The following is a 22,717-nucleotide window of genomic DNA, read 5'->3' on the forward strand; positions in this document are numbered from 1 at the left end:
TTAATAGTTGTCTGAAAATTAATTATTTCTTCTAAGTTCAAGTTTTCTGATACTGTATAAAAAAAAAATATTTGCTAGATTGAATTCAAATATGAAGGGTCAAAAACATTTATTATAAATTTTAATTTTTGAAAAATATTTAAACATCTGTATTTTTCACCAGATAAGGCACACTGAGTACATTGCATAAATATCTGTCAAAAGTCAGTAAGATGTAAAGTGAGTTTATTATGAGACATGGACTTATTACCAGAAAAATATGGTTAAGGAATCATTCACATATATAGCAAATAAATCAAGAACATTAATTTATTTCCTTAATACAATACTGAAAAGATTGGAGCGTTTCAGTAATGACATATCTAAGATCAAAAATGAATCATAAAAGATTACAAAAGTGATTAAAAGACAGCTTTATTTTCCTGCTTTATCTAGATACAATTGACAGTCTTGAAAACACTGAAAATGCAATTTCAAGTGCCTCACCAATTAAATAACAATGACTGAGTTACATGATTAAAATACATATGTCATTATAATTGTGAGTCATACAATTATTCTTAGTTCTTGTGTGGACAAGAGTTAATCTAGATTTTAATTCTGCACAATTTGCTGGAAGTCTATGAAATCAATTGGTTTATTCCAAAACTTGGTGACTGCTCCGGTGGCCTAGTGGTTAGAGTGTCCGCCTCTGATATGGGAGGTCGTGAGTTCAATCCCTGGCCAAGTTATACCAAAGACTTATAAAAATTTTACTAATAGCTGCCTCGCATGGTGCTCAGCATTAAGAGGTTAGTGTAAGCCTGGTGTCAGAATAATGTGACTGGGTGGGACATCATGCTACATACCTGATAATATGAAGTTAATACCTGTGTAAAAGTTGTAGTTACCATAATCATGTATTAAATCTGAATATCATTTTCTTATCAAGAAATCCCCTACACTAATTTAGGCATTTTATTTTCTGTCAATAACTTTATCTCTTACCTTCCCCCTCTTCATCCATGCTAGGATCTTTTACCTCAATTCTCTATATTTTAGTTCCAACTGGAATCTGTAAAATAAAGCTGATATGAAACAGCAAGCATAGAATTATGCTTATAAAATACATACATGTTGATACTGTTATCATTGTCTGTTATAAAATACATACATGTTGATACTGTTCTCATTGTCTATAATAACAGTATTAAGATAGATTATAACTATTTTGGGAGTCCCTTAATTAGGTATTGTTGTAAAGGTGACATTATACACTATAACAAAGCTTACATGTGCAGGTTCTGATGTGCATTCAAATCCAAAAGATAGTTAACATCATCAAATCTGACCAAAAGGGAGTTCGAGAAATACATATCAAGCCTACTTAACCATTTTGTAACCTTAAATAAACTGAAAATTACACACGAAAATTATTGAAATGTTCTATTCCTGCTTAGATGTACATGTATATGAAAACCTGGTGGTGAAACTTTGATATTTTGTATTTGATTGTAAAGTACACATAGTAAACCACCCTGGTGGCATAAGTGGTTAGAGCATCCACCTCAGATGTGGGAGGTCATGAGTTTGAGCCCCAGTCAAGTCATACCAAGGTCTTATAAAAATGGAACTAGCAGCTGTCTCACTTGGCATTCATATAATTATGCGGTTAGTGTTAGGGCTGGTTGGCCTGTTATCAGGATAATGCGACTTGGTGGGACATGATTCTACATGTCTGTGGCATTATGCCCCAGTGCTAGGCATCACCATAAACTTCCACACTGCAGACATCATTGCGATATGACTACATAAGCTATGTAAAAAATCCAAATCACACATACACACACACACTTATGTGTATATACTAATGTACCTACTCATATTATTCAATTACATACCATTCTTGTCCAAGCATGATGTAATTTATTGATGTATTTACCAATATTATTCAATTACATTGCATTCTCATGCAAACATGGCATAATGCCTCTTGAGTTCATCTTTCAGGCCTTGATAGCAGCACAGGATACCTAGAGTAAATACTTTCAGGACTTGATAACAGCACAGGATACCTAGAGTAAATACTTTCAGGCCTTGGTAGCAGCACAGGATACCTAGAGTAAATACTTTTAGGCCTTGATAGCAACACAAGATACCTAGAGTAAATACCTTCAGGCCTTGATAGCAACACAAGATACCTAGAGTAAATACTTTCAGGCTTTGATAGCAACACAGGATACCTAGAGTAAATACTTTCAGGCCTAACACAGGATACCTAGAGTAAATACTTTCAGACCTTGATAGCAACACAAGATACCTAGAGTAAATACTTTCAGGCCTTGATAGCAACACAGGATACCTAGAGTAAATACTTTCAGGCCTAGCACAGGATACCTAGAGTAAATACTTTCAGGCCTTGATAGCAACACAAGATACCTAGAGTAAATATCAACAGATTCTTTCCCACTTACTTGCACAACTGGACAAAAAATTGGAAGTTGAATAAAGGAAAGAAATTTTGTCAGTTGGGTGAAATACTTTCTTAAACATGGGAACGTCTGCAACATCTGCTTTGACCTGATTAAGTCTCACTATTGTCAAAAACACTATATCAGATGTGCTACTAACGATGTAGTTAATAATTAAATACAGTGCACACATAAAACCAACCCTCAGGTTTTTAAATGTCTTCCATTAAAAGTTCCTTAAAGTCATTTACCTTCTAGTCATATGTCATTACCATTAATGATAATTTCAATTTTAAAATAGTGTAAAGAAAAATTTAACTGAAAACATATCTAATAATGCATATAGATCCATAAACAAATATATTCCTCCCTGGGCCTTTATGATTATAGTAATTCTCACTTATCTTAAGTTTTCAAAAACAGGACAATCTTGCAATACATTTGAAAGCAGGTCTTCTCTGCTTTTCTTGAGAAAATTCTAATCTGGGATATAAAAGCTTGTTCCATCATCAGTGGTCATTGTGGTATTGTTTGTGTCTGGATCACAATGTTACAGTACCCACATACATGCATATGTATCTATATGCATATAAATGGTCATGCTACTTTTATATTCAGGGATTTTATGAATTGTTTGTCATTCTTCAGCTTTCTTTCAATTTATTTTTAAAGATGAACACAGGTGTTCATATTAGGGAGATATGGTATAAAATCATCTATAATATCTTAATATTATTGCTGCATTTTCATTACCATAGTAACCAAACTTTCTGGCATAAATTTCAACAAATTAAATGTTAGACTAAAACATTCTTTCATATTTGAAACATTTAAAACCATGCAAGTACATTGAAGAAAATACAAGCACAGAATATATAGCCAAAACTGATTTTAAGTCTTCAATTGCAACACTTCACTGAAAACAAAACACCTTTTGTGTCTATATTTGGTGCAATTTTCTCATGATTTTTACACATTCTATTCTGCATTTGGTTGCTATGGAAATAATCATTTAATTACCTGCAAGCTACTGTAAAGTATACCCCATACCTTTCCAGAGTCCACAACAAATTTCTCTCTATAACAATAATTATTATTGCACAAGAAGTAAAGCTCAAATGGGAGTCCAAATTTGTGAATTACTGTATACATACTTTGCAAATCAGGAAGTTAAACATCCAGTCTGATATGTAGGAAAGCATTAAATTTCAATCACAATGCCAAATATACCTCAAGGAACTGATAATCTTACTGGAACAGTAACAATAAAATAACACTAGGGACAAAGAGTAATTCTGTGTCAAATGTCATGATTCTAGGGTTTTAAACTACATAACAAGAAAAGAACAAAAAGCAACAAATTTGGTATAATTATTTGTCTCAAATGTAAAAGGAAAGAATTAAAAATAACTTACTTCATTGTAAATGAATTCCTAAAATACAAAATATTCTATAAATTCCAATATTACTGAAAAACCCAAGTGAGTTCCAAAGGTATTCTGAGTGATGACACCACTGTTCTGATGTGTCAGCAGGACAGAAGTAATCACTGATATAATCCTAAATTGTCTTGAAATGAATTGATGGTTATTACTATACAGGTATTTTATATCCAAATGTCTTTGAATGAATGTTAGAGCACTGCAACTCCAACGAATGATTAAATTAAATAAATGAATCAATCCCATCAAATAACTCTTCCAAGAACAATAGTATTACTAAGAATGTCTAATTAGATGTGTTAAGTATATAATATGCAAAGCTAACACGCAACTGCAAGAATCCTATACAAGGCTTTGAATGATTCATAGATGTATTTGAAATATATATATTTTTACAAACAAGGGTCATGTGGATTACTCTAGCGAATCAGGAAATCGGTAAGGAGCTTTTTTAAGAACCCACAACCACGTGAATTTTTTCTGAACTATAATTCATCTCAACCTTGGAACTTCACAAATGAAACAATGTACACATGATGTATGACTTGTCTTTAAAGTGCAGGCTATTAGCATTAAAATATCATTATTTAAATGACCTTTACAAGGACTTTATTATGAAAATAATACACATAATATAGATATACATAACACCTCTGATAAAGAAAAAAGAAAGATTATTCATAAACTTTCTTTCACGTATTTATCAAATATAAATATAATTAATGTTGCACAGGAATATGAATGATAAATGTATACAGAATAATACAACATAATACTTCTCTTCTCCCATGATGTGTCTAAACTTTGATTCTTGTTTTAAGTTTTACATTTTATAAATGCAACTAAGAGGTTTGTCACCACTGAACACAATAATCATATAGGAATACTTCTCAATCATGGAAGAATGTCTATGGTGCTTGTTCAACATTTTTTAGAAAAATGGCACACTGAATGATCAACATCATTGTTGTTTTTCATGTATCAATATCACACCAACCCCTACATCACTTGCATCTACAGGTATTTTAAATGATTTATTGATCTATTGATTCTGGAGCTGAAACAATTGGAACAATCTTGTGTATGGCCTTTAACTTATCAAATGCTGCCTGACATTTTCAGGCCAATGAAACTTGGTATTCTTACTTAACCGATTGGTCAAGAGCACAGCAATTTTGGAAAATTAGAGCAAATTTCTGATAATATCCAGCCTTACCCCAAAATCGCATCAGTAGCTTTTTACTGATAGGAACTCGGAACTTAATAGGAAGCTTAAATTATGTAGGTTTTATTAGACCGTGTCTAACATGTCCTAAAATAAGGTAAAAAGATAACACAAATACGGCAAAAGTCATTTTAACATAAATTGATTTGTCAAATTTGCTTCACTGACTCGACCATAAAACTTCCGGTTGATTTCAAAGCGGTCTTTCAAGGTTTCGTTGTAGATTATAACGTCATTGATGTAAGTGTCACAATTTCCTATACCGAATGTTATCATATTCATCAAGCATTGGAATGTTCTGGGGGAACCTTTCATCCCAAACGGCATAACTTATATTGGTAATATCCATTTGGAGTCATGAAAGAGGAAATTTCTTTCGTTCTTTCATAAGTGAAATTTGCCAGAATCCCTTTAAGATGTCAAACTTGGTGACGTATCCTGCTTTTCCAATTCTGTCAATGCAGAGTCATCAATTCGTTGTATTGGAAACGAATCTGACTTGGTGACACTGCTTTTCTGTAGTCAGTACAGCAACGGAAAGTTGTATGTGGTTTTGGCGCTAGAACGCACGGTGAACTTGTTTGTGAAGTTGTTCTTCAGTAAATAGTGAACTTCATTCTTCAAACAGTTTTATTTGAGAGGATTCACTCTGAAGGGATTTTATTTAAGAGATGTAGTATCTATAATGTCTACGTCATAATAATTTTTTTCTTTATTTGTTCGTATTTCAATATCTAGAAACAAGTGTTCATATCCTCTTAGAATCTGTTTCAAATCGCTATTTTCTGGCTCTGCCAGTAAGGTATAAACATTACTAGCAAGTCATACTCTCAGCAATTTTCTCACTTAAAAAATATTTATCTACTTTCTTTTCTCTAAAAGTGTATACCAGCCTAATATGTTTGACAGCATCAAAACCTGAACTTGTATATTTAAGAGAAGATTGTGCTTCACTTACCAGTTCTAATTCTTTTAATTTAATTTGTATTTCCCACTCGTCTTTTTGCATCTGCATTCCCCTTACTTACTGTTACACCTGCACCTCTCTCTCTCTCTCTCTCTCTCTTCTCTTTGCATTTTCATTTTCATTTGCATTGCTTTTTCATCCTTTTGCATTTACATTATGACCCGCTGAAATTGAAGCTTTCTTAACTCAACTTCCATCTGGTTTCTTAACCTGCAGTTCCCTTAATTTCCTGTCCGAACAAGATGGAGACAATGATTTTGCAAATTCAAAACACTTTCATCAAGAGTACCCCCGTACACCAAATAATCTATCAAAATATTCTCGATTTCAAGTTTCGTTAAAGAACCTTTTGCTTCAGAAAGATCATAATGCTTGATAAGTTCAAGTACCATAACTCGTCCTTTTAAAGGACTCAAACCCATCCTGGGTAGAATACATATCAAAGTTCCCGAGTTCAGATATTCTGTAAAAGCTTGGTTGTCTCTCTATAAATTTCCAAAATATGTGAAACTAAGATAAAAGAGACTAAGAAAATTTCAAGAGAAAGTGAAATTTAAATTTCAAAAAATGATTCCAATCTCTCGGAATTATTAGAGTCTCGAACCATTCAAATTTGGAAAATGTTCAAATCAATTCAAAACTGAAATGTTCAAATCAATTCAAATCTGAAAATTTCAAAGGAAATTAAAATCACGAATAAGCAACCAATTTCTTCTACTACTTCTCCAGTGATTTAAAGTGTGTAACAAGAAAGAGCAAAACCAACAAGTTTTGTATAATTAAGATATAAATTTATTTCCCAAAAATACAAAGTGAAAAATTGCAAATAACTTACCGAATGTTGAATGGATTCATAAATCCCGAATGTTCTATCAAGCCAATATTTCAGAGTAATCCAAATAAGTTATAAAGGTATTCCAAATGATGTCACTACTGTACTGGTCTGCCAACAGTACAGAAGAAATCACTGATTTAATCCCAAAATGTCTTTAAATAAATTCACGATAATTCCAGTACAGCTATTAGATATCCAAATATCTTTAAATAAATGATAGAGCACTATAACATCAACGCATGATCATATTAAATAAATGAATCAATCTTCTCATATAATTCTTCCAAGACCAATAGAACTACGAAGAATTCTATTTCCGAGTAATAATTATATGCAAAGCAAACATGCATTTGTGATAATGCAATACAATGCCCTCGGTGACTCATCGATGCATTCTAAATACTCGTTACAATTAATGAGGGTCACGTGGATTAGTCTAGCTAATCTGGAAATTGATCAGGAGCCTTTTCTACAAAGAACCACAACCACCATTCATAAATTCATAAAGACTTCTGTCCTCCTTTCATCACGTGATGATTATCTGAACTATTGGTTGTTTCAACCTTGGAACTTTACGAATGAAACACTATGCATGAATTATCTTTAAAGTGCATATTACGATCGTAGGAGATTAGCATTGGTAATATCATTAACTAAAATACCCTTATAAATACAATCATTATGAAAATAATACACATAATATAGATTTATTAAATACAATTATTTTTTTCTGAAATATTGGTCATGACAGAACTACTGCAAAGTGACAAATGCGTTGATGAAAAAATTGCATTTCAGCAAGTCTTTGGACGATGTGATATAGTCAAAACCGCTTGCTGATATCCAGATAAATCACAAACCAAAGGCTTGCAGCTGATGCAACAGGTTCTAAGATATTGTCATTTAATTCAGCAAGGATTTGACTGATGGTTGTAATAAAACAAAATAGTTGATGGGGTGGAGGAGCTGGGGGTATATAAGAAGCGAATAAATAACACTCTGATTCTTTGTTGAATAATACAGAATTAATACACTGTTTGAAACAGCAACAAAACAGATTGAGTTCGAATACTCTAGCACAGAGATTTCCACTATGTCAACAGAGGACACACACTCCCGGGGGGGGGGGGACGCAAGGTTATTCCAACTATATAATGCATCTCGCTCATATACTACTATTTTTCAAATGTTGTTTGTTGTTGTGATGAATAACTTGTGAATTTATTTACAACGGTTACTGAGTTCAAAATAGTATTTTGTCACATATTCTCTCAGTTAATGAGGCCTGACAGTCCGCCACAGTTTTTGAAGTTAAGATTGGCTCCTCATACTCAAAAAGTTTGAAAACCATTGCACAAACAACGTAAACCGCCACCGTGTTGTATCTGCGTTGTCTGTAATACTAGTGGGTTTATCCGGAGTACTACGGTTTCCGTAAGGAAGTTATTTGGCGTGAGAATATACACTTCTATAATATCCTGCACAAACTTGGCAATGAAGGATAATGTTTATGCTTGGAAACCCCATGTAATTCTTCCTGCTTGAGTGTAACTTACCGTGAACATGAAATATATGAGGAAGAAAGGAAGTGTTATGTGAGACTACTCTATGTTTTGTAAGAACAATGTATATCATTTGGAATAAAATGTCGAATGTCTCTTTGATATTCTGAAAATATACTAGTGTTGAATTAGAAATACACAACATCAATGCTACTAAAGATAAAACATTTGATACCTCTTGTGTTGTTGGGTATCTGGTTCTGTAGAGTTAGCAGGTCGCAAAAGAAGTCAACAGGAGCTGAACAGAGTTGGTCGATTCAGAAAGATACTGCTAATATACATCTGGGTACAAAGGTCAGTCTACATAACCTGATTGGTTGAGACCCGATCTTAATTCTGAATATCACAGTCTTTCTTCACTCCATCCAGTAATTCCATGAAGCTATAAAAATATACTGGCCGCGAACAACTTCGTCAAATTTTAACCTCGCTTACACAGGAAAACGAAAGTAGAATCCTTGTCAGGTGATTCAACAAACATTACCTCAACTAGGAAGAGCTAAAAAAATATTAACGATAAATATAGAAACACTGGACCGAGAAGTCCTTCTCTACCTTTTGATTCTGGCGGATGTCAGAAAACAAAAAGGCGAACAAATTGTTGGTCTAAATGCAGATCATCGTAAAATCATGTAGATGCATTATAGAACTGTGAACATGGAGCGTGTAATGTTTTTCCGTGTTTAAACGTAGTCCAATAAATCACCCATCCCCATATATGTTTTATTCTGAGGGACGAAATATGGTTCTGACGTCACCTGCTTATTAAAATGTGCAATTTTACCTCATGCACATTTTTTCCGGAACACATACGTACAATTCAGACGCTTTCTGGTTTTTGGTAATAGCCATATCTAGCGAGAAATTCAAAATGCAACTGGATAGACGGTTGTACTATTCCACTTGGATTTACAAGTCGCCAAACATAGGATTTGATCCGGAAACATGTATATATCGCCAAAAGAACCCTCCAGCCAACGGGAGCTCAACAGGGGCAAGAAATACCGGTAAGTGTATAAAATGTACACCGACATGCTTGCCTGTAAATTTTAGCAGGTTTTATTAAATAGGCGATACCATACCCATATACGCCAGTCAATATCATCACAGGTGTGGGACTGATTTACCTGCCTAGTTTAAAAGCGATAACAAAAGTAGCAATTGAAAAAATATCCAACTTGATATAATAAGGCATACAGAAATGAAATAATATATCTTCTATTGATATCGCGTGCGTCTGTACAGACCTAGTCAAACGTAGAAACGGTAAGCCTAACATGAAACCAAGGGAAAAATTAGATCCGACGTCGCTCACATGGCTTACATAACTTAAAGGTTGACCATTTCACTAATCCGTTTTATATTGTACAATAAGAACTCAGACCATTTAAATAATATCCGATATGTTATATCATTTTAATTTAACCTATTTTATTGGAGTATATTATAAAATACTTATCAAACGAAGAGTTCAATATTAATGTGTATAATCTCTTTCTCGTAATGGTACTTATCAAACGATGAGTTCAATATTAATGTGTATAATCTCTTTCTCGTAATGGTACTTATCAAACGATGAGTTCAATATTAATGTGTATAATCTCTTTCTCGTAATGGTACTTATCAAACGATGAGTTCAATCTTAATGTGTATAATCTCTTTCTCGTAATGGTACTTATCAAACGATGAGTTCAATCTTAATGTGTATAATCTCTTTCTCGTAATGGTACTTATCAAACGATGAGTTCAATCTTAATGTGTATAATCTCTTTCTCGTAATGGTACTTATCAAACGATGAGTTCAATATTAATGTGTATAATCTCTTTCTCGTAATGGTACTTATCAAACGATGAGTTCAATATTAATGTGTATAATCTCTTTCTCGTAATGGTACTTATCAAACGATGAGTTCAATATTAATGTGTATAATCTCTTTCTCGTAATGGTACTTATCAAACGATGAGTTCAATATTAATGTGTATAATCTCTTTCTGGTAATGGTACTTATCAAACGAAGAGTTCAATATTAATGTGTATAATCTCTTTCTCGTAATGGTACTTATCAAACGATGAGTTCAATATTAATGTGTATAATCTCTTTCTCGTAATGGTACTTATCAAACGATGAGTTCAATATTAATGTGTATAATCTCTTTCTCGTAATGGTACTTATCAAACGATGAGTTCAATATTAATGTGTATAATCTCTTTCTCGTAATGGTACTTATCAAACGATGAGTTCAATATTAATGTGTATAATCTCTTTCTCGTAATGGAAGTCATCTTGATCAATCCCATTGACATAAAAATGTGATAAGACATTGGACGAGAGTTCATATATCGCCAGAGGGACCAATATCAACCAATCACATACAAAGTATGTCGTTAACAAGCGCAGATCTCACCCGTTATAGAACATGTCTACCTCAATGATAACACTGTTACACAACTATGGTATGTGCAATTTGTATTTTCGTTCCATCTTTATCTTTTTAGATTATAATGACTGGTATTTTATTTTAGGGAGTCAGTTTTTGGAAGATATTTCTCAAACCGATAAATTAGCTATTGACTAAGAGCAGACGTCAAAATGATAATTTCGACTCACGCGCTTCAACAGGTTTGACGCCCGGTTCCTATAGTGGAAAAGATGTGATCTAGTCATATTTTATCCTTCACCTTGGCTTATAATTGTATAATTTCGTTATCAAAGAATTTCTCAAAATGAATCTTGGAAAACAGAAATAACTGGCTAGAAGGGTTTTCTTCGCTATAAAACACGCTGGTCTGAAAAGATAAAAGATGAGTCAATAGTCAATCACCTACCCGAAGGAGTCAAGATAGCGGTTTTGATTGGTTGAATGCCAGGGATGATATCATGTCGAAATTATTATGAGACTTTAAGTTGCCATGGATTAGTTTTGTAAAACGAATCCTCTGTTAACACATTGATTTTTCGACATTTTTGTGTATAAATGTTTGGCCATTTGAGAAAGAACTAATTTTGTGTACAAGTTGTTTGGATCTTGTTTTGCTGTACATGGATTAAAATACCAATCTGCGGCTTAGAAAAGTGAACTAATAAATAACACAAAGCAAGAGAAACCATGAAAGTTTGAAATTAGGGTCTCCTGAATGTGTGGTTGTTATTTGATCAGAGAAACATCAGTGGGGGTATTTGTTTAATAATTTTTCAATTGGTCATTACTTGTGTCTTGAGGTCATTAGAATTAGGGGAAACAATTACCTGAAGCCAGCCTCACGTAGGTGTTGTTTGATTAACTCGATAGTAAGGACTAGTTAAACGCCTTGTCTGTTACAATAAAAGCTTATTTTCTAAGGTTGAACAAACTCCAATTATAATTCAGTGACCTTGGTGGTAACAAGCTATGTTTAACAGTTAGCCAATCAAACCATGATTACTTTAATTAATATGCGTAGATCTTCTAAATGATCAGATCTTCTTCCAACATCTCAATACTATTTCAACACATCTGAGTGTGTGTGAATGTGTGTGTGTAATTTGGGATTTTAACGTTGATTTTGTTTCAGTCATATCGCTACAATGTATGCAGTGTATAGCGATGCCTAGCACTGGGGCACCATGTCGCAGACATGTAGCATGATGTCCCACCCAGTCACATTATCCTGACACCAGGCCGACCAGTCCTAGTACTAGGCTCTTAACGCTTAGCGCCAAGCGAGGCAGCTGTAAGTATCATTTTTGTAAGTCTTTGGTATGACTCGGTCGGGGATCGAACCCACGACCTCCCACATCCGAAACGGATGCTCTTACCATCAGGCAACCGGAGCGGTCCAACAAATGTGATAAGAAGATTGATCTGAAATCTTATTGCTATGGTGTTGGCAATCTCAGTCGGTCAGTTGCAAGATCATTTATTTAATAATGATCGAATTTCAATGATGCTTATGCTCAACCAATATTTTCATGGCATAGACCTATTAGCCAAGTTTGATCAAACTAATACCCCCAAAAATGTGATAACGATAGTTGATGAAAAGTTCAATGAATCGGGTACAAGATCACCTCATGCGTATATATTATTCAAGTTCATGACAAAACTCATCCATATTTCAACGATGTTAGACTATTTACTAAGTTTAGTTGTAATCAATAAGAAATTCAGTCTTTCAAGTGGTGTGAATCTCATCCAATCATGTGCATGATCCCAAGATTGATATACATTGATCGTACGCATGATTAAATACATTTTATATCTTGATGACATAATACTCCTCAATTGTTGAAAAAGACCATATGATTAGAAATAAAGTCGCTAATTGTCGAGACATTAAGCCAGTTAGAGGCAAATTCCCCTGATCAATATGTACTGATTTTGAGCATATTCGTCATAGTCCAATATCATGATGATTTAAAGTTAAAGAAGCTTAATTATTCAATTATCTCCCAAACAGTTTTCGAACAACCTCGGAGATTAACATGTTAGAATCACTCTTAAAAATCTATTCTGAAAACGTGTTTTGTAAAACTCTGGAAACTTAAGCGTTCACCTCTTTTTACATATGAAGCATTATTTATGATACAGTGCACATGCAATGGATGTTATTTTATATATTTATAGAGCGCTAAGAGACGTTTCATCAAATAACCAATAAGCAAATTTGTTTATTGCATTATAAAATAGTTCATACTATAGCAAGCAGAAGCAACATTCCCGCTTCAAAATTCAAATCTACTAGAATTTTACAAGCACTGTATATATCATGATTAAAAGTAGGGAATGTTTCTTCCGGAAAGGAAAAGCTATCTTTTTCGTCCGTTGTAAAAATGCGAAAAGCAGCTTTCGAAATCTCCTTAGGCAATTTATTTTTTCAGAAAATGATTACATTGACAAATATTTTGAGTTAGGTCAAAACCAGTTTTGGACAGCTGTCAATTACCACAACAAATTTTATATATCCTTTGAAATTAAATTTAGTTTTTTGTGATCATGCAGGTACGGTAGATCAGTGGGACATATGCTGCTTCAAATGTTTGTTTTCATATTTGAAATTAAATACTTACCAAGCTTTCATCAAAACGTAAAATCGCAAAATATGGAAAGAGTCTTCCTGCAGTGAAGAGTTAGATCACATAACACACAGGTTTCGTCTGTACTTTCTGATGGTGAACCTCATCTTCGCTAACCTAGGTTACGATGCATTAACCCTCTCTACATCTTGGCGGATAATACATATATTTAAGAGCTTTTTCTAGTGACACCTATTGGATTTCATGAGATGTCTCCCTTAGTATGTAATGCCAACTAACCAATAGCGTGTGACAGCGGTGCGGTGTACGTGGGCTGAAAATGATGGAAGCAATTGACTTCAAAAGGATACTTTGTAAGTTTAACATCGAATGTATAACTATACACCAGAGAAAAGCCATTACACGTATATCTGAGGGAAAGGAAGCAGCAGAGGGGCTGTACAGACCGAAACTTTTTGCACAATAAACCCCTCCAGGAAACTATTCCTCGATAGAGGGCTTATTTCGACGAAATAAACCCTTCTATTCAGAATACAGGACAAAAAAAATGTCCCCCGAAAACTCGAAGAGTTTCCAGGGACAAACTCGTTGAGTTTGCACTGACAACTTGGGTTACTTCAATAAATCTGAAACAGTTTCCGTGGCGGGGTCGTTATTGAAAAATCCATGGGTCGGGTCCATCCCCTCTGCTGCTCTGGGAAATGAGTTTCCAAGGAAAAACATTTTTATGTTAGCGGAATTAAATCATTGACAAATAAATAATGGCAAATATTGGAGAAGCACATACGACTAGATTAGCTCGAGAACGTCTCGAAGCAATTCAGAAATTTCTTCCTGTCCGTGATAGTGTCAGACAAAAATTACAACTAAGACAGCAAGCACGGGAAGGCTTTGCAGAGACTACGGAGGAATTATTTAAACCCGTGACCAAAGCTACTGAAAAATCCGCAGCTGTTACCAAAGAGGCTTTAATAGAGCAAAGGAAAATTTTACAGGATATTTCAGCTGGACTTAAACCCCCGCCTCCACCCGATGAAGTTGTTGTGTCAGTACCTGCTGGTAAGCGAGTAACAGGGAGAATTACTGACCCCGCCAAAAGATTTACGCCGGATTATATTGAACTTCTTAAAAATGTACCAGAAGAGAAATTACCTGAGACAATACTGTTAGGATTGATTAGAAGAGATGTGTCTTTAAACCCAGAACACGGTTCTATGACAGATGATAATTTTATCAAATATTCGTATCGTATACGTGAAAATAAAAAACAAATCAGCAGGGACGATACAAAATACGATAGACTTGTAGATGCTATACGTAAACTTGAAATTCCACCATCGCAACCTCAAGAAGAAAAATCACCGTTGCAACACACAGAACGACAACAATATCCTTCACGGCGAAGAGCAATAGATCCTGACCTAACTCCGTTAAGTGAATACGAGGCTGCATCTGAAGGAAGTCCGCGGGGCCAAAAATTCAAACAAACTAGGTCGCCGATAATTAGCTTAACAACATCTTCTGAAAGTTTGCCTCAAGACATTTTATCCCCAAGAATTGTACCATCAACAGGGGAGGGTTTAGGATCCGGTTTTATTGCCTGCCCTAATAATATCATCGATGATGTATCACGGTTGGAAGTTCTCATCGGAGGAAGACGTGCCGGAAACAATTCTCCGGAAATTATAAATGAAGCCGCAGATATCTGTCAGAGACTATTTCAGCGTGGCATCATGGATATCAGCATCTACCGGGGGCTCATTGATGAACTCGCAGACGGTTACCACAGCGACTAATAATTAAATTTGCTAGCAAATTCAGTTAGATAAACAATAATTAAATAAAATGATACTACACGATTCTTTTCGCAGACCAAGAAGTGTCAGAGTAGTAAACTCACGATTACCAGTATACGAGGTTGTTTACGGAGATGGAGTCGGTGATGTTGTTAGGGATTTAGTCACAAGAATCGCTCCGAAAGCTGGACCGTTAGCAAAACAATTCGCGATGAAAGCCGCTGATGTTGTCAAGGATAAAGCCATTGGCACTGTTGGTAGTCTTGCCGGGAAAGCATTTCAATCAATCAAGGATCGACTAGCACAGCTGATACGAAAAAAAAACCCAGTCGAGAGGTTGGTGCCAGTAAAACTACCATCCACTGAAGCTATGCCGGCAAATGTTAGTAGCGTAGTAAATAAGGCCGTAAATCAGAAATTAGCTGAGATCGCAACAGCAGGAATTACCTCCAAAGCGTTGCAAGGTAGTGTAACTGCTAAATTGATAGCTGGTAGTGGTTTCCGGTGACGATAACATTTTAATTAGATCATCACAACTAATAATAATGTTTGCACGAAAATCCAATGACGCGTTTGATATGTCCAAACCAGTACTTAAAGATGATTCTGTACGTGATTTTCAATATTATTCTTATGAAGCACGTGATCCTAACCAACGCGGAAGAATTGAACTACAGGTCCAGGATACAAGTAGATACTTCTTGCCCGCTGAGGCCTTCATCGAAGTTGAAGGTAGGCTTTTAAAGAATGATAACACTAACTACGGAATCGGCGACCGAGTTGGATTTGTTAACAACGGCATCATGGCGTTATTTAAATCCGCTATTTACATGATAGATGGAAAAGAAATTGAAACAATTCATGATAACGTCGACGTTGCCACAACAATTCTCGGGTTGGCGAGATACTCGGATGATTACACCAGATCAGCCGGACCATCAACGATGTTTGCAAAGGATATAACCGACAGCCCCGAGAACAGGAATGTAACAATGAATAATGCCGGTGACGCAGTTGCATCGATGAACGAAAATTTTAATTTGGGTTTTGCAACACGTAGATCGATGTTAAGTGGAGATGAAGAGTTCTCAGGTGTGATTCCATTGTCTCACATCTTTGGATTCTGCAGAGATGTCCACAAGGTCATATTCGGTGCCAAACACACAGTTGTACTTGTGCGAAAACCTGATGATAATGACGCTATCTGGCGAGATGCTGCTGTTGCCCCTGGTCAGGTAATACTAACTAAACTGTGGTTGTGGATGCCAGTGTTGTCTCCGTCAATCACCGAAGAACAACGACTGTTGTCTTTCATGGACACGGGCGGTAAATCACTGCTATCCTGGAAAACAACAACCACAGACGTTATTCAGGGTGATAATGGTGGGTTGTTTACATGGCATATATCATCGCAACAAGGAGTATCAGCACCACGACATATTTTCATTGCATTTCAATACCGTGCTAGAACAGATAGCCAGGAAAGAAATCCAATGGTATTTGATACACTTGGAGTTTCTGAAGTTTCGTTGAGAATAAATGGGCATCAGGAGCCATCTGAGGATATATTAATAGATTTCGAACATCATCGTGTCGCACGCGCGTATCATCGTCTGATGTCATTTATGGGGCGCGACCTTAATGTAGACACTGGCCTGCAAATATCACAGCGAGACTTTATGAGTTTATATCCGATTTATTACTTTTCGCTGGAACATCTTGATCTGGTTAAACAATCTGTTGTCGACCTACATTTCCGAGCTCGTGTAGGTGTTCCTGCTGGTGGTTACAGAGCGATTGCTGTCATACTCTCCGATAAAGCAATGCTGCTTGAAGGTGTTGGCGGACGAATGAGGGTCATCGACGCTCCAATCGAGAATATGTAACGCAATTAAAATCAAACTTAGGATATAATGTCATACAGTCATGTTAATGTCACCTTGACTTCCGGTCAAACGAAGAAATTGCAATCAAAGAACGCAAGCACGTGCGGGACATCAATAACACTAAAACGAGATCAGATTACTGGTGGTCCAAACAAATTGTCGTTGACTAATACTCAGCTTAAACATTTTAATAAGGCACTAACAGCAAAAACCGGTGTCCGACTTGATTTCTCTGCTGCAGCTATCAAGGACATGACTAAAACCGGTGGAATATTTCCTCTTCTCGCAGCAATACCGGCGTTGATTGCCGCGGCAGCACCAGCCGTAGCAAAAGCCGCAGCACTCGGTGCAGTTGGAACTGCAGCTGGAATGGCACTAAAAAAGGCAACGGGAAAAGGATACAAGAAAAAAAAGGGACGCGGTCTAAGACTACCAGGAACTCCACCATCATGGTATCCAAAAAAATTCTAACGCCGTTGAGCAATTTTGATTTACTCGATGCTGTTAAAAAATTGCGTGTAAAACATTTCAGAGGCGTATTTATGCGAGATCAATTACCGCAACGACCGAATAATCCAGAAACTGGCATTATCAATCTCGACAACAAAGATGGTCCGGGAACTCACTGGGTTGCTTACGCGATCGATCCACGTGGAATTATCTATTTTGATTCGTACGGTTTAGCACCGCCAGTTGAGTTTCTCAAGTATGTCAGCAGATTTTCTAATGTTCCAGTGTGGCAGTCGACGTTACCAACACAAACATTAATTGATCCGCCCATTTGTGGGAGGGAGGTTTTAAATGTTCTTGATGCAATCTCAAGAAATCCAGCAACTCCTCCTCATAAAGTAGTGTATGAATATACCGCATCGAGAAATGCTAGCATTTGAAAAACAGCAATAAGAATAATGGTGGATATTTACGGAAGACCTTTCACACGAGGAGGTAAACCAAGCACAGATGCTGATCTCTCAAAATATGCGACCAAAGATGAAGTCGATAATCTTTTGAATATAGCTGGAGTTGACCCAGATGAAGTTGCTATTTTCCAAGACAGGCAAGGAAAACTAAGAACGAGCAACATTAAGTGGAATGATATAATTCGCAGAGTTCTTGGAGCTACCAAGGATAACTTCGTTGCATTTAGTGATGGCGGCCGGATCAAGGACTCGAATATATCAATCGCAAGCATCAAAGACAGTATTGATAAAGGTGTTGATAAATGTGTGAAAAAAGCCGGTGACACGATGACAGGCGAACTCAGCATGAGCGGCAACAAAATAACCGCGTTAGCGAATCCCGAATCCGACCAGGATGCGTCAAACAAACAATACGTGGACATCGTCAACGGTAAACTAAATACGCTGCGTGCAGAGCATGATGTTCACGTGGGCGCGTTTACAAGATTTCGAAGAAACTTCGTAAAAACTGATGAGGTCGTGGATAAGTTCTTTGGGACTCCTCCAGTCGTCGATGTAAAACTCGCTGATGTAAAGACCGACATTAACACGATCAAACAAACACAGCAGGATATCGTATCGGGTATTCCTGATATCGTTAACAAAACCAGTTTGATTAAAGTTCCCACTGGAGTTACTCCGGGGCATATCACCAACATCGTATTCACGGTATCATCGGGATTCGCAACATGGTCACGACAAAATAACACTATCAAATATACAGCAACAGCCACCGGTGTTTACAGGTTGTCTGTGTTTTCAGCCGCTAAATTTGAAATCTTCACAACATATCCTTGGAGACATTCCACCGATAAGTATTCCGGGGTTTGCACTGTAATACTAAACAGCGGAACCGAGGAAACATTTATGCTTGAAGCCGAGGACGATAGTTTAACAGCAACATCTTACTGGTTTTGTTTGGAATTCGTCGCTGCAACGCCTCAATTGGTTACCGCGTAATTGAATAATGTCAACGACGCCAGATGCTCAACAATATCGATACAATCAAGTCCGTGAGTGGCAATCTGAGTTAAAAACTGTCATCGAAGTAACTAGTCAAAAAGTAAAAAAATACAAGCGCCGCATAACAGTGCTGGATATTATGGTTTATTCAGTATCTGCCGTTGTTGCATCTGCCGGAGCAATACTATCAGCGGTCACTCCGGTAACTGCAGCAGTCGCCGCCACGATCTGTGTTTCCGCGGCCACAACAACAGCTGGAGTTTTCGGCATCATAGCAAAAAAAATATCATCATGTGCTAACACAAAATTACACGATTACACGACAAAATTAAATACAGCCACGACCGCATATCAGAAATTATCATCGCTGATATCATCATCGTTAGACGTGCAAAGTAGCGACGCTACGATATCAGATTCTGAATTCAAACTAATGTCAGATGCGTACAATGACTATTTGAAAACTAAACAAATAAATAATGTCAATAGAACTGCTTCAACAAATAGTCACAAACACAACACCGGTAAGGACCACAATGATCTCAGTGTCCTCGACGACACCAGAATTCGGTATTAATTTTCGAACTCCAATTCCAGTGAGTGAAATCGCGTTAGCAAAGCTCAGTGTGTATCACAGCTGGCCCAATGTTAGGTCGGCATCATTTGGTGGTCTGCAGCCAAATAATTCATTCGTGTTCGGGAAAAGCAAAGCCGACTCCGGCGAACAGGGTGAACTTGACTGGAATACAATTACACTTCCCACTGGGAGTTATCAGATCGAAGAAATCAATAATGAGATACAACGCCAAATAAAACGAATCACCGGCATATATATAATATAACAGCTCATGAACCAACGCTGTCTGCGGTCATTGAAATCTCAACGCCAGGATACGCCGTGGATATTTATAACAGCTCAATCCGAACATTATTAGGATGGCCAAAGGCCCCCGAGGTTAAACCTCGTCCACCAAAACCTGAAAAATCGGATTTTATGACCTATAAAGAAGCACTACACGACCTCGAGTACAATTATTATTTACTCCTTGCAGATCAATTACTAGCAAGAAAAAGTACTTTAATGCCCGATACTTGGAGTATAGAAGCTCCACGTGTTAAGGGGGGGCAGGAGCTCCGTGTTTACCGTCTAGATGATATAGAATCTGAATTATTTATTCCGATCAATCTAGTACATAAACAACAGCTACAACTCCTGCGAGTATATTTCCAAGATTATATTTCTGATTTAACAAGTCCGCGTGATAATATTATCACAACCATAGAAAAACTAAACAAACTCGCATCGGCCATGGAAACTATAAATCTAAGAATAATTCAGGCTTTACTGGATCTTAAAGACTATATCGATGATAATTATAGACAGATAGCCAGAGCAGATTTTGCAATTAAATATGGTATTCAAGTGAATGATATTTCAGATTTTAAATTTCCTGGATATAACGTGCCCGAGCTGAGAAAATCAGTCTCTGATCTCATCGATCAATCTTTCGAAGATATTCTTGCCGCGTACGAACGAATAAAACCACAACCTGTTATTCTCAAGCACGACAACAGTACAGCATCCGATGGCAGACACATCTCACCCGGGATCGTAAATATCACAGATGTTATTGCGGTCAATCTTGTATGTGACGTCATCGATGGCAGTTACAGCGCATCAGATACTACGACGGCACAACAGGGGTTTATCCTGTATACGTTCACACCAAGAGACCCCCCTGGTTTTCTGATTGTGCAAGAACCAATCAATCCGGTCTATCTACGGTGTCATAACCCGTGGTTGTCAACGATAAATTTCAAACTCACCGACCAGAGGGGGAATTTGTTGGACCTGCGTGACGAGACTGTTAGTATAAACTTACTGGTGAAGTCCTAAGTCAAGGGATCCATAATATTTATAATAGTTTTTTTTTCTGCACTGATCCATTTTCGTCATTTTATCGTGCAAATACCCTATCAAAACCAGCATAAGTTATCGTTGAAAGTGCTAGCACGCATTTAAAAAAAAACGGTTGTGTATAATGTATCAACCCGAGTACATTCATGCACGAGTTCATATTCATGATAAGCAAATTCTTTACGAGGCAATAAAAACCGCATTTCAAATACAGACATTCCCAGAACAGTATTTCCCCGTTAAAATAGTTATTGACGTGTATGGTGACGAAGACTTCTTGTTAACTCCGTCACAATTAACAGAGCTACAGCAAAATCATATGATCATAGTTTGGTGTCAACGAGAACAGATTATGAACTATTCTCATTCCTGTATTGATGTTGAAACGCTTAAGCAAATCCTGAAAATCTGAAAGCGCCCTTCACTTGAGAAACTCTTTGAGTTTCCAAGGGCAAAAAAAATAATACACTTTTTTTTTTACCCGTGGAAATGTGCTTTACACTCCAAGCGGGGGGGGGGGGGGGGGGGGCGCTAGCGTTCTCAGGTTCTACTTTCACTTTGTGCTGTGAGTCACACGCTATGCGGTTTATACTTCCTTGTCGGCCTCGTAGTCAGAAACACTAGTATTTTTGTCAGAAATGCAAGGCATTTCCGTGTCTAGATTCTTTATATAACCTTTTAACCGTCTCACCCTGGTGCTAATTAATTTTCGAGTCTCATACTCTTGTGACAATCCAAGACGAATCTTCTCAACTGCACGGCACAGTGGAATAAATTCAGATACCTGATTTTCAGTTATCCCGGCAAGTGATCTGTAAACACGATCTTGCAAACCCTTAATGAACCTATAACGAGCAGGGAGATTGTTCTTCCCCAAGCGTGATAGCTCATTCAAGGATTCAAAATCTGACATAATTGTTTCAGTGTCTAGTAAAATATTAAAACCTCGCTGTTGTAATTCTTTAATTTCAACAAGTATGGTATTTATATTTTCGTGATTCATATTATTATATATTTTTATATTTTTAATAGAAACACTTTGCATGAGAAACGCTAGCTTTCCAAAACAAAACGAGACAGTCGGAAACATTTATCCCCTGCAAGGGCCTAGATCGTCAAATAACGTTCTAGAACCCCACGAGGACTGCTTCCGACATGACAATACAACATGTAACACGAAACACTTTATCCCCTGCAAGAGCCTCTAGATCGTCAAATAACGTTCTATAGGCTCAAGAAGACGTGTTTAGTGAATTGACAAGGACAAACATATAACACGTAACTTATCCTAAGGACGGACCCCTCTGACTGCCAAGTGACTCAGAGGCACATTTATTTACAAGACGAGACAGCCCTGGCTTCTAGGATCGAGTTCTCTAGCAGGCCCGGCAAACATTTATTTGACAACACAAACAACCTTTACCTCTGATTCGAGTATCACAGCAAGCAAAGGTACAATGAACATGTAATCTTATCCTAAGAGACGGTACAGAACAGACAACCTTTACCTCTGATTCGAGTATCACAGCAAGCAAAGGTACAATGAACATGTAATCTTATCCTAAGAGACGGTACAGAACAGACAACCTTTAACCTCTGATTCGAGTATGACAGCAAGTAAAGGCACAATGAACATGTAATCTTATCCTAACTTATCCTAAGACCTTATCCTATGACGACACAAACATACACAGGTGGG

General features: G+C 36.7%; 1 protein-coding gene and 1 long non-coding RNA gene across 2 annotated transcripts in view; one reads left to right on the top strand and one right to left on the bottom strand.

The window, feature by feature from the left end:
* Window positions 1–8,795, bottom strand: part of LOC149795868 (uncharacterized) — a 53,247-nt gene extending 44,452 nt beyond the window's left edge. The window contains exons 1-2 of the mRNA XM_089965789.1: window positions 8,657–8,795; window positions 988–1,054 (exon numbers count right to left, since the gene is read on the bottom strand). Coding sequence (XP_089821915.1) covers window positions 988–1,006 — 19 coding nt within the window. The 5' untranslated portion in view covers window positions 1,007–1,054; window positions 8,657–8,795. The remainder of the gene's footprint in view (window positions 1–987; window positions 1,055–8,656) is intronic.
* A 549-nt stretch (window positions 8,796–9,344) lies between these two features.
* LOC149795869 (uncharacterized) overlaps window positions 9,345–22,717 on the top strand; it is a 36,162-nt gene continuing 22,789 nt past the window's right edge. The window contains exon 1 of the long non-coding RNA XR_016422436.1: window positions 9,345–9,488. This is a non-coding gene — a long non-coding RNA (uncharacterized LOC149795869). The remainder of the gene's footprint in view (window positions 9,489–22,717) is intronic.

The sequence above is a fragment of the Sinohyriopsis cumingii genome, chromosome 7 (genome assembly GCF_028554795.1).
Source record: "Sinohyriopsis cumingii isolate HCF-2022 chromosome 7, ASM2855479v2, whole genome shotgun sequence".
Lineage (NCBI taxonomy): Eukaryota > Metazoa > Mollusca > Bivalvia > Unionida > Unionidae > Sinohyriopsis > Sinohyriopsis cumingii.